This window comes from Schistocerca gregaria, chromosome 2 (genome assembly GCF_023897955.1).
Source record: "Schistocerca gregaria isolate iqSchGreg1 chromosome 2, iqSchGreg1.2, whole genome shotgun sequence".
Classification (NCBI taxonomy): Eukaryota; Metazoa; Arthropoda; class Insecta; order Orthoptera; family Acrididae; genus Schistocerca; species Schistocerca gregaria.
The window spans coordinates 54969802-54986751 of NC_064921.1; the positions used below are offsets into that span (position 1 = coordinate 54969802).

General features: G+C 47.2%; 2 protein-coding genes across 5 annotated transcripts in view; one reads left to right on the forward strand and one right to left on the reverse strand.

Moving 5' to 3' along the window:
• The window catches only part of LOC126336300 (5-hydroxytryptamine receptor 2A), a 40033-nt gene extending 32837 nt beyond the window's left edge, over positions 1–7196 (reverse strand). Inside the window, exons 1-2 of one of the 3 annotated variants that reach the window (XM_049999841.1) lie at positions 6949–7196; positions 126–461 (exon numbers count right to left, since the gene is read on the reverse strand). In XM_049999841.1, coding sequence (XP_049855798.1) covers positions 126–378 — 253 coding nt within the window. In that variant the 5' untranslated portion in view covers positions 379–461; positions 6949–7196. The remainder of the gene's footprint in view (positions 1–125; positions 462–6948) is intronic. The other 2 variants (XM_049999838.1, XM_049999839.1) reach the window with 2 other exon arrangements.
• Positions 1–16950, forward strand: part of LOC126336299 (26S proteasome non-ATPase regulatory subunit 1) — a 330884-nt gene that overhangs the window by 181970 nt on the left and 131964 nt on the right. The gene's annotated exons all lie outside the window — the stretch shown is intronic.

The following is a 16950-nucleotide window of genomic DNA, read 5'->3' on the forward strand; positions in this document are numbered from 1 at the left end:
GGCAGATGCGGCTGTCAGTGCAAATGGATACTAATTGTGGAGAGGGGGAGGGCGGTTGACACTGTATTGCTGCTATCGTTAAGGACAGGCAGGTCGTGAGGGGCGTAAAGGCGGGCGGGACTCACCCGTGACGAGCGTGAGGATGCCGAGCGGCATGACGAGCACGGCCACCATGAGGTCGGTGATGGCGAGCGACATGAGGAAGTAGTTAGTGACGTTCTGCAAGCGGCGCTCCCACGCGATGGCCAGGCAGACGAGCACGTTGCCGGCCGCCGTGGCCACCACCAGCAACAGCGCCAGCAGCGCCCACCAGTTGGCGCCGCCGCCGCCGCCACCGCCGCCTCCGGGGTCCGCCGCCTCCGCCGATGCGTTGAGCATGCTAGGCCGCGCCCATGGCCACCTGTTGTTCGCCTGGTGCCACCCGGTCACCCATACGGCTCCCAGACTTCGCCGCGCTGGTGCTGGGGGACACAACTCCACTTGCTCTCCATTTTCTTCAGTGTGTGTGTGTGTGTGTGTGTGTGTGTAGCAGCAAGCAGGTAGAGGAGGGAGAGGAGAGGAGGAGAGTGGGCGAAATTGAGAGGTGCTGCAGGGTAGGCCTGGTCACCGACATCTCGTCTCGCTGTTACAGCCTGTGACAGTGTTACATTCCATGTAATGCTTCACATTATAGGAGAACGTGTTCGTTAACGTCGACCACTAGGATTAATTAAAATGGCATATATGTTATTAAACAGCAGAAACAGTCACCCGGCCGGCCGTTGTGGCCGTGCGGTTCTTGGTGCTTCAGTCTGGAACCGCGTGACCGCTACGGTCGCAGGTTAGAATCCTGCCTCGGGCATGGATGTGTGTGATGTCCTTCGGTTAGTTAGGTTTTAAGTAGTTCTAAGTTCTAGGGGATTGATGAGCACAGATGTTAAGTCTCATAGTGCTCAGAGCCATTTGAACCAAACGGTCACCCAATCGCAGATGCGGGTTGCCCATCTTTATTTCGTGTAGTTAATGTCAGAATTTTAAAATTTAAAATACTTCCATAGGTCTAAAGTTTTAACCTTACATTGAAGGTTTAACATGGCAAGTTCAGGGTGAGTAAAAAAGAACTTTACAAGTTTGGGATTGTATAGAAATTTGTTGAGATAACTTAAAGAATCGGTAGGAGTGTCATTTATTAGTAAACCACCTCAAGTTTCACATAAAAATGTCAAGTGTCATTTTAGTTCGATGTGACTGCCATTTGTGATACGGCAAACATCCCACCAGGTAATTAACTTCTTCCCACATTCGTTGCAGCAAATCTGGCGTAACTTGTGCAAAGGCTTATTTGTTTGCTAGGGGAAGAATATACACACGGTCTTTAATGAAACCCCAGAGGAAGAAATCCATTGATGTCAAGTATGGGGAGCGGCCAGTCCACTGACCTGGGAAACGATCATTTAAGAAAAATCGAACTTCTGTGAGGAAATGACGTGGTGCACCCTCTTTCTGGTAGTAAACGATCCTATCTCGGTCATCTCCACTGATATGTAGAATTAAAAAGTTGCATGAAATCAAAGCACACAGCGAACTCGCTCCGTACTAGTGAAAGTAGCCATTTTAACTGTGCACTACACTGGCTCCTGGTGGCGTTATGGGCTACTGATGTACTACGTGAATCAAACTTGTGGCTGTTTGCAACAAAATGACTATCTACCGATTCCGAAAGTTATCTCAATAAATTTATATATCATTCCAGTGTTGTAGAGACCTTTTCGACACACACTGTGTTATAGTTAGAAATTATGTATATGTCGGTAGACGGTGTAACTCGCGGCGCGCAAGTTACGCAGACTATATTAATTGAGTATTTAAGAATGAGAGCTCTTAACTATATCCAACAAAGTTTACACTTAATTTCAAAACTTTTCGAAAGTTTCTGTTGCTGAGACCTTGCGCAAAATAGTGAAAGAAAAAATGTTTATCGATTTGTGTATGTTCCTATTGTGCAGTAAAACTTCAGCATCGGGCTGTAATTTATTCGTCTTTACTACTAACTCTATTCACAACATATTTTGCAGACAGTATCAATATATACCACTGAAAAAAGTACCTGCAAAATTGTATCAAAATAAGACACATAATCAGGTGGTATATCATAAACAATTCAGATGCATGAAAACCTGGCTGCGTGATACATAAGATATCTGTTCTTTAGAGAATCTTGGGTGCGGGTTTACTGGTAAGCATCTAATTCCGTAGCTTACTCGTTACACATCGACGTTCGTCGTTCTTTTCTCAAAGTTAAATAAGAACTGTGGAAGAGTTCTGGTCGTGAATACACCTTGCCTACTTGTCGTTCTCTTGAACTGTCCTCATGTGAGATTGTAGACATCTACGCACGTGGTTCGTTAATTTCGAGTGAATCTGCGTCGTCTATGTCTGACATAATGGCTGATGTATTACACAAAATAGTGGTGGAGTTGTAAAGGCACTGGCGGAAGCAGGAAGACATTGCGCGAACGCTGCTGAATGCTGAGCGCAACACGCTGCGATGGGGAGGTTGGTGCTGCACCAAGTATTGGCGAACACCTTGCAAATCTGAACTACTATCGACCAATAATGAGTTGTAAGGTGCTCCAGGTGCCGCGACGTACTGTTTGACTGTTTTTGAAGTGTGGCAGCGGTCTGAATGATCATCTGAGCAGACTTATTACCTTAAAAACTATGCTTCCTGACTGCTAAATTAAATGTCGCGGCGGGGCCGCGTTTTAATCCAGACGTGATGAGAATTAATCCCCATCATCCTCTGTCAGCAGTCTCCGGATTCGAACATTATCACGCCACTGTCGCCCCCCTTACCGTGTCCCAATAGAACGGTTTATACCTTCATTCGGAATGTATCCTTGCCACGATTCGGGCTGTTTTCGGAGACTAGACGTTACCCGTGGGTGTCGAAGTTGCCTTGCACAACCTACTGGCCGCGAAGTGCATGCTGCAGTTTCGTACACTCTCTCGGACGTTTTGAGGATATAGGTTGCCCTCCCGTAATTACGTCACGTAAGCCGAGTTAACGCAGCTACAGCGGCAGTCGCGCCGCTGTGACCAGTAAACAGGCCGGCGCCGTAGTCGACTCACGTAGCGGCGGGGCTCCGTTTGGAAGCCGTCGGAAAACGGGAAGCGCCGCCAGCATTCTGACGGTAGAGCCGCTCCGCTCTGGACCCGTGCTGGCCCACGAGGTCTAGACGTCTCCTCTCCACGAGCCACCACACGCTGGTCCTTTTCTGTTTTAGATGCACTGGCACATCTGTGAGGTTATCGCACTCGTTGCTCTTCTCGGGAGCTTCTCTCTTCTCTATAAATCCTGTTCGGTAGAGATCCAGACTGAAGAGTGATTATGGAGAATAGGTCGATCGAAGGTAAACTATGGTCCGAGTATTCTGCCATTGAATCACTTATCTACCTTTATTACGATGGATTTTATGTCATTTTCACTTGAAATCGTTCCTTACGCGTACTTGCAGATATTGAGTAGATACAACTTACAGTGATTGTTCAGCAGTCGTGAAATTGCACAATTGCAGAGTTTTGGGAATATTTATACGCAGTATGTTACACTTGAGTACGTTATGGATCAACTGTGAATCCCCAGACAAAGCAGCAATTATACGCAGTTTTTCTACACTTTGCCTCAGTTTTCTAGCGTTGCGACTTACCTACACCAGCAGCATCATCTGCAAACAGCCTCATAGCATTAAGCTTTCGACTCTATCCACTTGATATTTTATATCCTTTGTTGAAAGTGATAGTCCCATAACACTCCCTTCTTGTGCAGTGTTCCTTCATTTTACATCTAGATGTCCCTCCTTTAAGAATGCGTTCAAATTACTAGAACCTCTTGAATCCAATCGTAAAGCTAGTCCGATATTTCTTCATTGAGCGGCAATGTGAAACTGTATAGAAGGTCATCCCTTAGTCCAGGAACACATCAGATTGGGGAAGGGGATCTACTGACTTCAGAGTCTCGTTGACCATCAAAGCGAGCTGAGCTTCGCTCGATCGTTGTTTGCGGAATGCATGACGACTCCTAAAAAGGGGATTTTCAGCCTCCAGAAAAGTCATAATACGCGAGCATAAAACGTGTAGCAAACTTCTACATTAGCGACACAGCCGTATGGTTGAATGCGTCTGGTTGGACACTTCTTGAAAACAGTAAGGACTTGCGTTTCTTTACAGTCAGTTCAAACGCTTAGTTTCTCCACCTACCAACGGTAGACTGCTGCTAGAAGAGTACCTACCACGCTCGTGTAGACTCGCATTTGTATCCCCTCAGGTCCAGTAGCTGACCTTTTTTCGAATTCAGCTGTTTTTCTATCGAACGACCACATATTTCTGTATCCGTCATTTTGACGTTCGTGCGACGGTTGAAAGGAGGAACCAGAGTACAATCCTCCTCAGTGAAACCCTTGTGCAAAAACGAAGTTAGTATTTCGGCCTTTGTCACCATTCTCCATTTCGGTGTCACTGTGGTTACTGAGTGTTTGTACTAAAGGCTTTGATCCGTTCACTGGTTCAACATAAAACCAAAACTCTTTAAGATGTTTTTTCGGAATTGTGGATCGGACTTTACTTTTGAATTCGAAGAACACTTCACGCACGTCTCTCGTCACTCTAATTTTGCCTTAGAGGGTTTCGTTACGTCTAAATATGCGGCGAAGCTCCCTTTGTTTTCGAGGCAGCTTTATAACACGGCAGTCCAACCATGGCCTGTCATTCCTATCCCACACAACGTTGCTTGAGACATACATAATTTTAATGTCCCAATTTACACTTATTATGCCTACTACCCACCTATATCACGATATTCTCTCAGTCTACAGCTAGTAAGTTGAAGTAGTCCCCCAATACTACAATGTGCTCAGGAAATTTACGAGCCGATTTCTTGAAGTTTTGACTCAAATGTACCATCGCAAGTGCTCCAGAGTTAGACGGTTTATAAAGGCATCAGGTCACATGTTCGATTCAACGTTAACAGTCACCACCACCGAAATCGCGTCGCATTCGAAACCTGTACTTACCTCACCAGATACCACTGTTTTATGTACAGCTATAAAGATCCCTTCGTCGCCATTCCAATGGGAACAAAGAATTTCATTCATATTAGTTTCTCGTTCTAGCCAGTTTCCTGTCCCTAGTGGTATTTGCGCATTAATACATTTTATAAGTAAGTCTAGAGCACATTGGCAAGGAGTCTCTTGCAGTAAACTAGTACAACATTAATATTTTCTTTCTCAGTTATGCAGTGACGAATGCGAATCGTTGTAATTTATCGGGCGTGTAGAGAGATTATTTTTATTCCTCCACATTTACCTTGGTGCCCATTCAGCCGCTTCCGACGTAGAGTGCACGCCAGACCCATTATGAAGCTCCTATAGTTCTCTATCCGGTATCGTCTGAGCCTCTTGATTTAAGTCGTCCACTCGACTCGAAACCAGAAGCCCGCGCCCGGTCCTAGGAGCAATGCTGCAAAACGCTAGTTCAGCTGAAATCTCGCATGTGAGGCTACCTGTCTTAATAAATTCAACCAGCTGAATGTAGGAATGGGGGATGGCTTCCGAACCCAAGCGACAGACGTCATCCGTGGCGACATGAGCCACTCTTATAGCCGGGTGCACCCAATGCGTGCGACAGCCGCATCAGAGAGTGCGAAATCCCCCGGGGAGCAACCGAATGGACACTGACATTCCTTCCCGATCTGCATGCTCGACTAGAATTGGTCCAGTAGGTGCATAGAATGAGTTCAACAAAAATTAACCTCGACAAAAGGCCAGTCCAGCAAACTGGCAGGGAGTCATTCTTGGGTAGCAACAAAAGGCAGCACACCAGTCGGCTTTCACAAAGTGATGGTTTGCACGGCTGTTTTCGATTAGCAAGCAAGTGGATAGAAAGAAGTGAGGTAAACTTGGCAGCTAGCATGTATTGCACTTAGTTCACAGAAGATATAAAGATGTAACGTAGAAACATGCACGTATGTCTCTCTCTCTCTCTCTCTCTCTCTCTCTCTCTCTCTCTCTCTCTCTCTCTCTCTCTCGATCCGGCTAATGAATGAAACTTCATTCTCGTCGGACTACTGCCCTCTTCTCATAACAGGTAAAGTAGTCGGCAAGCAAGTGACTGGAATTCCAACTGCATAATCAATAGAAGAATTTCTGAGCAAAGAAGAGATATTGCTGAAGGTTTGAGAGACGTATTTGCGAGAGGGGAATTTGCGGAGATATTGCAATATACGAGTACTCAGATGCAGTTATAGCCGGTTGTTCTTCCGTGGAACACTCGATTTTGGTTCAAAATGAGTAGGAAGCTGGATGCTCAGCCATTGGCAACAGTATAAACTATAAACGATTGTGCCGCGGTGAGTTCGTGGAAAATGACATGAGCCGCTAACACATCCGTGGAAAATGACATGAGCCGCTAACACATCGTACTTCTTTTTTTCATTCGATTCGTGCGGGACTTTAGCCTGTGTGTGTCAATGAGATTTGTACAGCTTTTCTCCTGGGTGGCGTTTCCGCTATTATTTCTGCGTTGCATCAATCCCGTGACCCTTCACGAATCTCCTCTATTCGCTTCATTACTTTTTTCGGGACACAAGGTTTGATACCAACTGGTGGTACTTTGTGGAGGTGCTCAACAGGCACCTTATACTTCGTTCGAAGTGATTCAAACAAATGGAAAACATTTGCTTGCAAATGGGTGACAGAAATACCGATCTACGTTACGTACGTTCACTGGAGGCACTGCTCGGTTAGTCAGAAATCGCGCAGATCACTTTGTCGGCGCTACGATTGGAAATTGGGATAAGAATAATACTCGACAAAGAGAAGGTGACGCGTGTGCAGCTGTCTCGGTGGTGACGTGCAGAATGTAAATTTCCAGGCAGAGGCCCGGTGCCGTGTCATTACGTAAAGTGTATACCCGGTCGCTGCGCGTTGCCGGTGGGCAGCCGACGTCATCCGGGTCCATGCGGCGTCGCCGTCAGCACTGTGGGGCACGGGGCGCGGGCCAAGGGCGGCCGCCGGTGGCGCCGGCAGTGTCGCGGAGCGCTGCGGTGTCGTCCGCTGCGCCGCGGACCGTCTGCACGCGGTGCGCCGCGGCCACTGCTGCTGCCCGACTGCTGGCGGCGGCGGCCGGGCCCCGCGGCGGCCGAGTCGCGCTTGCGCACTGCGCGCGGCGGCGGCGCGTGCCACAGCTGAGCGCTGCCGACTCCTCGCCACTTGTTCCTCTTCTGTACTTCTCGATATAGATTCCTGACGTGACCCATCAGTTCCGGTACCTGCCGGCTCTTGCACTCTCTTGCTAACGAATCCGGAACTCGTGCCACAGACCGAGGCGATCGCCTGCCCTCGCCGTCGAAAGCAGCGCGCTTCAGACGGCTCCCGCTCCCTAGTCTCGCCCAGCCGCCGGTAACCCGCAATCCACCTTGCGGTGTGTAGCGAAGGGTACTTTGTGGACCACTGCCACTTTCCCCTCCTGTTCCAGGCCCAAACGGTTCGCGGGAGAGGGACTGCTGGTAATCCTCTGTCTGGGATACAATCTCTCTAATTTTCCTATGTAGTCTTTTCCCGAACTATACAGGGTGGTCAGAAAAGTTGAAACTTGAATTTACGCGCGCGACGATCTGATTGACTAACTTCAATGCTAAATAACTCGGAAAGAGCGCAACGTATCAATTTTTTTTATAACATTCATATCTCAGTACAATCTGCAATGCAACATCCCTACAAGCGTTTGTCATTTTCTGATCACACTGTGTATTGGAGGAAGCAATATGTTGCGTCGCTTTTCTGTGAACGTACGCTTACGAAACTTGAACAGTAAACCCACACCGTGATGCAGAACATGTCTTTTCTTTTGTCGATGAGTTACATTTCCTTAAGATACTTCCAATGAATCTTCTGGCATATGTTTCCTCTGTTTCTTTTATGTTATCGCACTTACGGTTGCTCTGAATAGTTACTTCCAGACATTTTACGGTACTTATTATTTTCAGAATTTGTCACCAATAGTATAATTGTACACTAGTGGATTTCTTATGCTATGTATCGGTTATATGTTAAATGTATTTACGGTCAGAGTCAACTGCCAGCACTGCACTATTCATCAAACTGCAAATAGATACTGTCTTCTGATATTGCTTCTTTCTTGCAGACAGCTGCATCATTTGCAAACAGCTTAAAGAGCTTCCGACACTTGCTACTAGATCATTTACATTTTTGAATGGGGGCTCCATGAGAAGTAACGTGCACCGCGACCACCATACCAGTATCAATAACGAAACGAGGATCAGCATTGGTCGTTGAATTACAAAGCTTTGTTTCTATTTGCAAGCTCTGTGGACTGATAGGTACTGGCAGTAAAACTGCAATATCAGGGCATGTGAATGAAGAGTACTTTTCAGACGAGTTGCAGTAGTATCTTGTCTGACAAGTACTCTTCATTCACATGTGCACATATTGCAGTTTCACTGCCAATATCTGAGAGTCCACAGGGTTTTACTACCAGCATTGATGGCAGTGATTGAAATAAATTTGTATCAGAAATAAAGACTTATCGTTCAACGACCAATGATGACCCTCCTTTTGTTTTTAATATCATTTATATACATTAAAAATAGTAACGTTTCGAAAGAAAAAGACTGGCTCTGAGCACTATGCGACTTAACATCTGTGGTCATCAGTCCCCTAGAACTTAGAACTACTTAAACCTAACTAACCTAAGGACATCACACACATTTTATTATTTATTATTTATTTTATTTATTTATTGTCAAATTATAGACCTGTTACCTGATGTACACCATACAATTTTCGTTTTTCATCTTTTTACAGTTGTCTTTCCTTTTGTTTTATCTACAACATTTACAAAGAATGATTCAAAATAACAATAATTTGAGGTTGAAATATAAACAAAATTTTGTTGTTTTTAGTTATTAGTAGAGAAATAATGTTCCTCATCCTATTTGTTATTAGTCCTATGTATGAACTACATTTAATTCATTATGGTCGTTGTGCCATAGATGTAGTCATAATTTAGCAGTTTGTCAGTGTGTTGATGTGCTGTTTCAGTGACTGCCCGCCACATCGGTGCTAAAATCTATAGTCCCGCATTTAACCAAGTCCACTAGAATCGCGGCATGTGGTTTTTGGCAGTTGCACGAAGCTGTGTCACCCCGGCAGGCGAACATTTCGTATCATAAATTTGCTGTGCTCAGTGCGAAAGGGGGCGTAACAGCCACGGGACCGCCGGTGGGGCAGGTGCTGGCGCCTCGCAGCAGTTGACGCACAAAAGAAAGCAGCAGGCAGCGGCCTGCTGGAGGTAGGGGAGCAACCGCTGCTAGCGGCCGCCGAAGCGATTGCGCGCCTTGCGGACGGGTCAAGGCCGTGCGGCACGGCTGTTCAATGCGATAGGTTATTGCCGCGGGCCGATCGTTAGGCCGGCGCGTTTTCGCACGGGTGTTGCTTTCGGCCGGACGGTGGCTCACGGGTGGCAGCCTTAAAGCAGCCCGAGAGCCGTGAAAAGACAAAGCACACGCCTATTGATTGCCACGTCGTTATGTCTCTTTATAGACTGGATGCATATTTGACGTCTCGCCGCTGTGAATAGCCTTCCTTGTGACGCACAGCACAAAAGCGGAAATGCCACAGTAGTCGCGGCAACTCGTTCTCCGCCCCCCCCCCCCCCCCCCCCCCCCCTCTGTTTTGTGGATGACGCCACACTAGGTCATATTTTACACTGCGAGGATGCACATGTAACACGCCTTACATTAGACTTCTGCGAGTTAATAGCTGTAAATAGAAAGTGGCCGAGTTGCCTACTGCTAGCTAATACGCCCTTCGGCGTCGAAGCTCGCACTCGACGAGCCACCGGAACCGTTAGCAGGCGTTCCCGGTGCGGTGCGGATATCCTGGCGCCACGAGCGCTGGAGCGGAGGGGTGGTGGCCGCCGGACGGCGGCATCCACGGCCTGCCGCTGCCGGGACGACGGAAGCGCGCGTGCGTCACGCACCTGACGGCGTGCTTCTGGACGTAGAGGCTGCTGTTCTGTGGTCCTCCAGTCGCTGCAAGAAGCCGCCCAAGTTGCCGGCGATCCTTATCAACGCGTTGTTGCCTCCGCTGCGGTGGTTTTTCCGAATAGAGACACGACACGCCCAAGACTCGGCAGCATGGTCACGGAGGAGGCGTGTCGGCGTGGTATGTCCTTTCTGCCTGCACGTTGTGTCACTCCGGGGGCTGATACAAACTCTGAAGTTTACGTAGACACGAGGAGCTGAGACATCCCGTTCACAACACACACACACACACACACACACACACACACACACACACACACACACACACACACGCACGCGCGCGCGCGCGCGCGCACTCGCCAACGCCATATCCAAGTTTTCATGACTGTAATACTATTCCCTTGCTCTGTGACATGACGCCTCTGTCTTTGGAATGGTGCTTGTCGTACTCTAGTTTGGGCTACGAAGAGCACGTATTTTGTTTTCCGTAGTGATGTCCTTTACTAACCACCACCTCGAGATCTCTAACACGGCCACTAACCACTGCTGGTTCGGAAATTCGAGATGGTAAACGAACCACGTTCCCGGATTCCTATCGCCAATATCAGGCCTTCATAGCGTACCATAGCTGTTACTTGAGCCGAATTCATGAGCTGTACCACTGCGGCGGTTCCCTAACTCAGTCACTAGCCAACCCACAGAAGATTTCAGTACAAGTGGAGAAATAAGTTTCGTGCCCAGATGGCGCCAGTGTGGTCAAGTGGACGTACTGAAATTGTTTGCCGTTTCTGCAGATGGTACGACATTGGGAAGTTTGTTGGAGTCTCGGACTCGCAACTTTAGGAATCCTTAAACCATCCTCAAGCGGGACGCTGTTTCTCATCGCGAAGCACGCCAGACGTGATTCCCGTCGTGCTGCACGCTTTAGAATGACCTGTCACAAGTCATGAAAAGTCCTCCACAGCGCTCTCCAACAGCAGTCGCCGGCTACGTCCTTTGCGCTAATCACAGTTTGTTTACGAAAATGGATGTGCGTAAAACATCTGCGTTAACTCTGTTAGCGATCGTCGAGGAAGAGCATAGAAGATCCGAAGAAGATTATGCATTCGTCGATGGCTTAAACAGCGAGTAGCTGGTAGAGGAACATCATCTCTGCCGAACAACGATTTGAGATATATTCCAGCAGAAGTTATTCTTTTATTCAGTCGAGTCTCCATCACATTTTCGCTGTTATTTTGAATGTCGGTAAAGTACAGCGTGTAATGTCACTTCACCAGTACATAATATCCATACTCTAGATGTTGATTGATTACTATCTCTCTGAGGTAACTTACCTAATCGCATAGGTTTCAAGCTCAAGATTTGTTTTGTTGTTGCATTTGAATGAAGGATTTTTTAATTTTTTTTCGAAGCTACTCGCCATCATTAAAAACAATTTGGCTGACATGCCAAATTTAAATAAATGAAAAATCCTCAAGATTGGCGATGTTTTACAGAAGCTCGAAATTTAGCGCAGACTTCAGTCCGAGAAGCTTATAACAGTTTCCACAACGAAACTTTGTCTCGAAACCTAGCAGAAAATCCAAAGAGATGGTGGTCGTATGTGAAGTATGCTAGCAGCAAGTAACAGTCAACGCCTTCTCTGCCCGGTAACAATGGAGATACTATCGAAGACAGCGTTGCCAAAGCAGACTTACTAAACACAGCCTTCCGAAATGCGTTCACGAAAGAAGACGAAGTAAATATTCCAGAATTCGAATCGAGAACAGCTGCCAACATCAGTAACGTAGAAGTAAATATCCTCGGAGTACTGAAGCAACTCAAATCACTTAATAAAAGCAAGTCTTCTGGTCCAGACTGTATACCAATTACGTTCCTTCCGGAGTATGCTGATGCATTAACTCCATACTTAACAATCATATACAACCGTTCGCTCGACGAAAGATCCGTACCCAAAGACTGGAAAGTTGCACAGGTCACACCAATATTCAAGAAAGGTAGTAGGTGGAATCCACTAATTACAGGCCCATATCTTAACGTCGATATGCAGCAGGATTTTATAATATAGATTGTGTTCGAACATTATGATTTACCTAGAAGGAAACGGTCTCTTGACACACAGTCAACGTGGGTTTAGAAAACATCGTTCCTGCGAAACACAACTAGCTCTTCATTCACACTAAGTTTTGAATGATATTGACAAAGAATTTCAGATCGATTCCGTATTTCTGGATTTCCGGAAGGCTTTTGACACTGTACCACACAAGCGGCTTGTAGTGAAATAGCGTGCTAATGGAATATCTACTCAGTTGTGACTGGATTTGTGATTTCCCGTCAGAGAGGTCACAGTTCGTAGTAATTGACAGAAAGTCATCCAGTAAAACAATAGTGATTTCTGGCGTTCCCCAAGGTAGTGTTACAGGCCCTTTGCTGTTCCTTATCTATATAAACGATTTGGGAGACAATCTGAGCAACCGGCTTAGGTTGTGTGTGCAGATCACGCTGTCGTTTATGGACAAGTAAAGTCATCAGAAGATCAGAACAAATTGCAAAACGATTTAGAGAAGATAACTGAATGGTGCGAAAATTGGTAGTTGACCCTAAATAACGAAAATTGTGACGTTATCCACATCAGTGCGAAAAGGAATTCGTTAAACTTCGGTTACAGAATAAATCAGTCTAATCTAAAAGCCATAAATTCAACTAAATACCTAGGTATTAAAATTATGAACAACTTGAATTGGAAGGAACACACACAAAATGTTTTGGAGAAAGCTAACCAAAGACTGCGTTTTATTGGCAGGACACTTAGAAAACGTAACAGACCTACTAAGGAGGCTGCCTACACTACACTTGCCCGTTCTCTTTTAGAATACTGCTGCGCGGTGTGGGATCCTTATCAGATAGGACTGACTGAGTACATCGAAAAAATATGGGAGAGTTTCGCAGAAATGATACAGGATTTGGGCTGGACCTCATTAAAAGAAAGGCGTTTTTCGTTGCGACGGAATCTTCTCACGAAATTCTAATCACCAACTTTCTCCATAGAATGCGAAAACATTTTGTTGACACCGACCTGCATAGGGAGAAACGATCACCACGATAAAATAAGGGAAATCAGAGCTCCTACAGAAAGATATTGGTGTTCGATCTTTCCGCGCGCTATACGAGATTGGAATAAGAGAGAATTGTGAAGGTGGTTCGATGAACACTCTGCCAGGCACTTAAATGTGATTTGCAGAGTATCGATGTAAATGTAGACCTAGATCTCGCTGGACCCTCAGACACAAGGGATATAGACTGCACAGGCAAAAAGTCTGTGGCAGCAGGTGACCCTGAGGCATAAACTGCCACATTGAATGTTCCAGTCCTTCCCAATCTCACGGTGATGTCATCCTCCAATGGAATTGCGGCGGTTTTTCCAGCGCCTGTCTGAGCTACGGCAACTGTTAAGCCTTACACCTGCTTTCTGCATTGCCCTCCAGGAAACCTGGTTCCCGGAAATACGGACCCCTGCCCTCTGCGGCTGTAAGGGATATTACAGGAACCGTAGCGACCGTAATAGATTTTCAGGTGGAGTTTGTGTTTATGTCCTAAACTCAGTCTGTAGTGAACCTGTGCCCCTTCAAACCCCTCTTGAAGCTGTGGCTGTCAGAATGACGAAGGAGAAAATAATTGTGTGCGATTTATATCAGATGGTGCAGTAACCCTGAATATATTAGCTGTACTGATAGATCAACTGTATATACCTTTCCTACTTTCCGGAGATTTTAACTCCCATAAGCTCTTGTGGGGTGACACCGTGCTTACTGGCCGAGGCAGAGATGTTGAAACTAGACTGTCTCAGTCCGACCTCTGCCTCTTTAATACTGGGGCCGCTACACATCTCAGTGTGACTCATGGTAGTTACTCGGCCATTGATTTTTCAATTTCCAGTCCAGGAATTCTCCCGTGTATCCGCTGGAGAGCACATGACGACCTGTGTGGAAGTGACCACTTCCCATCTTCCTGTCACTGCTCCAGCGACAGGCTCACGGACGCCTGTTCAGATGGGCTTGGAACAAGGCGGACAGGGGAACTTTCACCTCTGATGTCACCATTGACTCTTCCCCACATGGTAACATTGATGTGATGATTGAGCAGGTGCTTACCACAATCGTTTCTGCGGCAGAAAACGCGATCCCTCGTTCTTTAGGGTTCCCCGGCGAAAGACAGCCTCTTAGTGGTCGCAGGAAGTCTCTGAGACAATTACAGAGCGCCGGCGAGCTCTACAGCGAGATAAGCGGCACCCTTCCCTAGAGAATCTGATAGCCTTGATGTGGCTCCATGCCCGTGTACACCAGCTTATATAACGACGGAAACAGGAGTGTTGGGAGAGGTACGTGTCCACCATTGGGTGCCATACGTCATCTTCCCAAGTCTGGACGAAAATTAGACGTCTTTTTGGGTACCAGACCCCAACAGGTGTTCCTGGCGTTACCATCAATGGCGTGCTATGTACCGACGCAAACGCGATTGCCGACCACTATGCTCGAGCATCTGCGTCGGAGAACTAGCCCCCTCTCCTCCCTTCCCCCTCAAGGTCATTTGCACCTTCAAACGGTGGATGGAAAGGAAAGTCTTCTCGTTCACTACGCGCTTCAGTGAGCCCTACAACGCCCCATTTACGGAGTAGGAGCTCATCAGCGCCCTTGACATTGCCCCAACGCAGCCCTTGGGCTGGATCGGATCTACAGGCAAATGATTAAACATCTCTCACCTGACTACAAGCGATATCTCCTCGCCATCTTCGACTGGATCTGGTGCGATGGCGCCTTTCCATCGCAATGGCGGGAGGACACCATCGTTCCGGTGCTCAAACTCGGTAAAAAAAAAAAACGCTTGATGTGGATAGCTATTGGCCCATCAGCCTCACCAACGATTTTGTAAGCTGCTGGAACGTATGGTGTTTCGGCGGTAGGGTCAGGTCCTGGAGTTACGTGGCCTACTGGCTCCATGTCAGGGCGGCTTCCGCCAGGGGCGCTCTACCACTGAAAATCTTGTGCCCTCTACTCTGCCATCCGAACAGCCTTTTCCAGACCCCAACACCTTGTTGCCGAATTTTTTGATCTACGCAAAGCGTATGACACCACCTGGCGATATATCCTTGCCAAATTATACGGGTGGGGTCTCAGAGGCCCGCTTCCGATTTTTATCTAGAATTTCCTGTCACTCCGTACTTTCCGTGTCCAAGTTGGTGCCTCCCATAGTTCTCCCTAGGAGAATGGGATACTGCAGAGCTCTGTATTGAGTGTGTCACTATTTTTAGTGGCCATTAACGGTCTAGCAGCAGCTGTAGGACCGTCTATCTCACCCTCTCTGTAAGCAGACGACTTCTTTATTTCGTACTGCTCCAACAGTATTGGTGTTGCTGAGTGGCGCCTACAGGGAGCCATCCACAAGGCGCAATCATGGGCTCTCGCCCACGGCTTCCAGTTTTCGGCCATTAAGTCGTGTGCCATGCACTTCTATCAGCGTCGTGCCGTTCATCCGGAACCAGAACTTTACCTTCATGACGATCCACTCACTGTAGTGGAGATATATCGGTTCTTAGGACTGGTTTTCGACGCCCGATTGACGTGGCTACCTCACCTTCATCAGCTTAAGCGAAGTGCTGGCAGCATCACAATACCCTCCACTGCCTGAGCAACACCAACTGGGGTGCAGATTGCTCTACGCTGCTGCAGCTCTGCAAAGCCCTTGTTCAATCCCGCTTTGACTATGGGAGTCTGGTTTGTGGTTCGGCGGCGCATTCAGCGTTGCGTGTGCTCGACCCAGTGCATTACTGTGGTTCCGTGCAGAGCTGGTGACCATCTCTAGTGGTCTTGAGCACATCCGCTCATGCCCAGGCGAGTCACTTCTCCTGTGTACTGACTCCTTGAGCAGCCTACAAGCTGTCGACCAGTGCTACCCTCGCCACCTTTATTAGCGTCCATCCATGAGTCCATCTATGCCCTGGACCGGTCCCGTCGTTCAATGGTGTTTGTGTGGACCCCAGGACACGTCGGCATCCCAGGCAACGAACTTGCCGACAGGCTGGCCAAACAAGCTACTCGGAAACCGCTTCTGGAGATGGGCATTTCTGAACCTGACCTGCGTTCTGACTTACACTGTAAAGTTTTTCGGCTTTGGGGGACGGAATGGCATAATAGTACACACAACAAACTGCGTGTCATTAAGGAGACTCCGAATGAATGTATGGAAGTCTTCCATGCGGGCCTCTTACAGGGAATCTAGTTGTCCTCTGCCGACTTGGCCGACCCACGGTTACCTCCTACGCCATGAAGACTCATCTGAGTTTCAGTTCGGCGCTCGGTATTCTGGTGCACTGTCCACTTTGACTGCCCAGCGACGAAATCTTGGGTTACCAGACTCATTGCCGCTAATTTTATCTGACAACGCCTCATCGGCTGATTTAGTTTTACGTTTTTTCGTGAGGGTGGGTTTTATCATTTGTTCTAAGTTTTAGCGTATGTCCTTTATCCCCCCGTGTCCTCCACCTTAGTGCTTCTTGGGCTAAGGTTTTAATGTGTTGCTGAGTGGCTGGCTTCTCCTTTTTTATTCTCATGGTCAGCCTGCCATGATAATCTGCTTTGTTGTTTTTAATCTCCTCATCACGTTTCTTGCGTTTTTGTGGTTTTCTTGTCCGCTTTTGTCCACTTACATGTTTGTTGCCCTTCATCGTTCTTGTAATTTCTCCTTTCTTTCCGTTTTGAGTTGTCCGTCTCGTTTGTTTTATTCTCACACTTGTCATTGTTTTATTTGGAACAAGGGACTGATGACCTCGTAGTTTGGTCCCTTTTCTCCCTCTTTTAACCCAACCAACCATCCTCGTGCTCAAATATTTTCACGTCCCGTGACAGAATCCT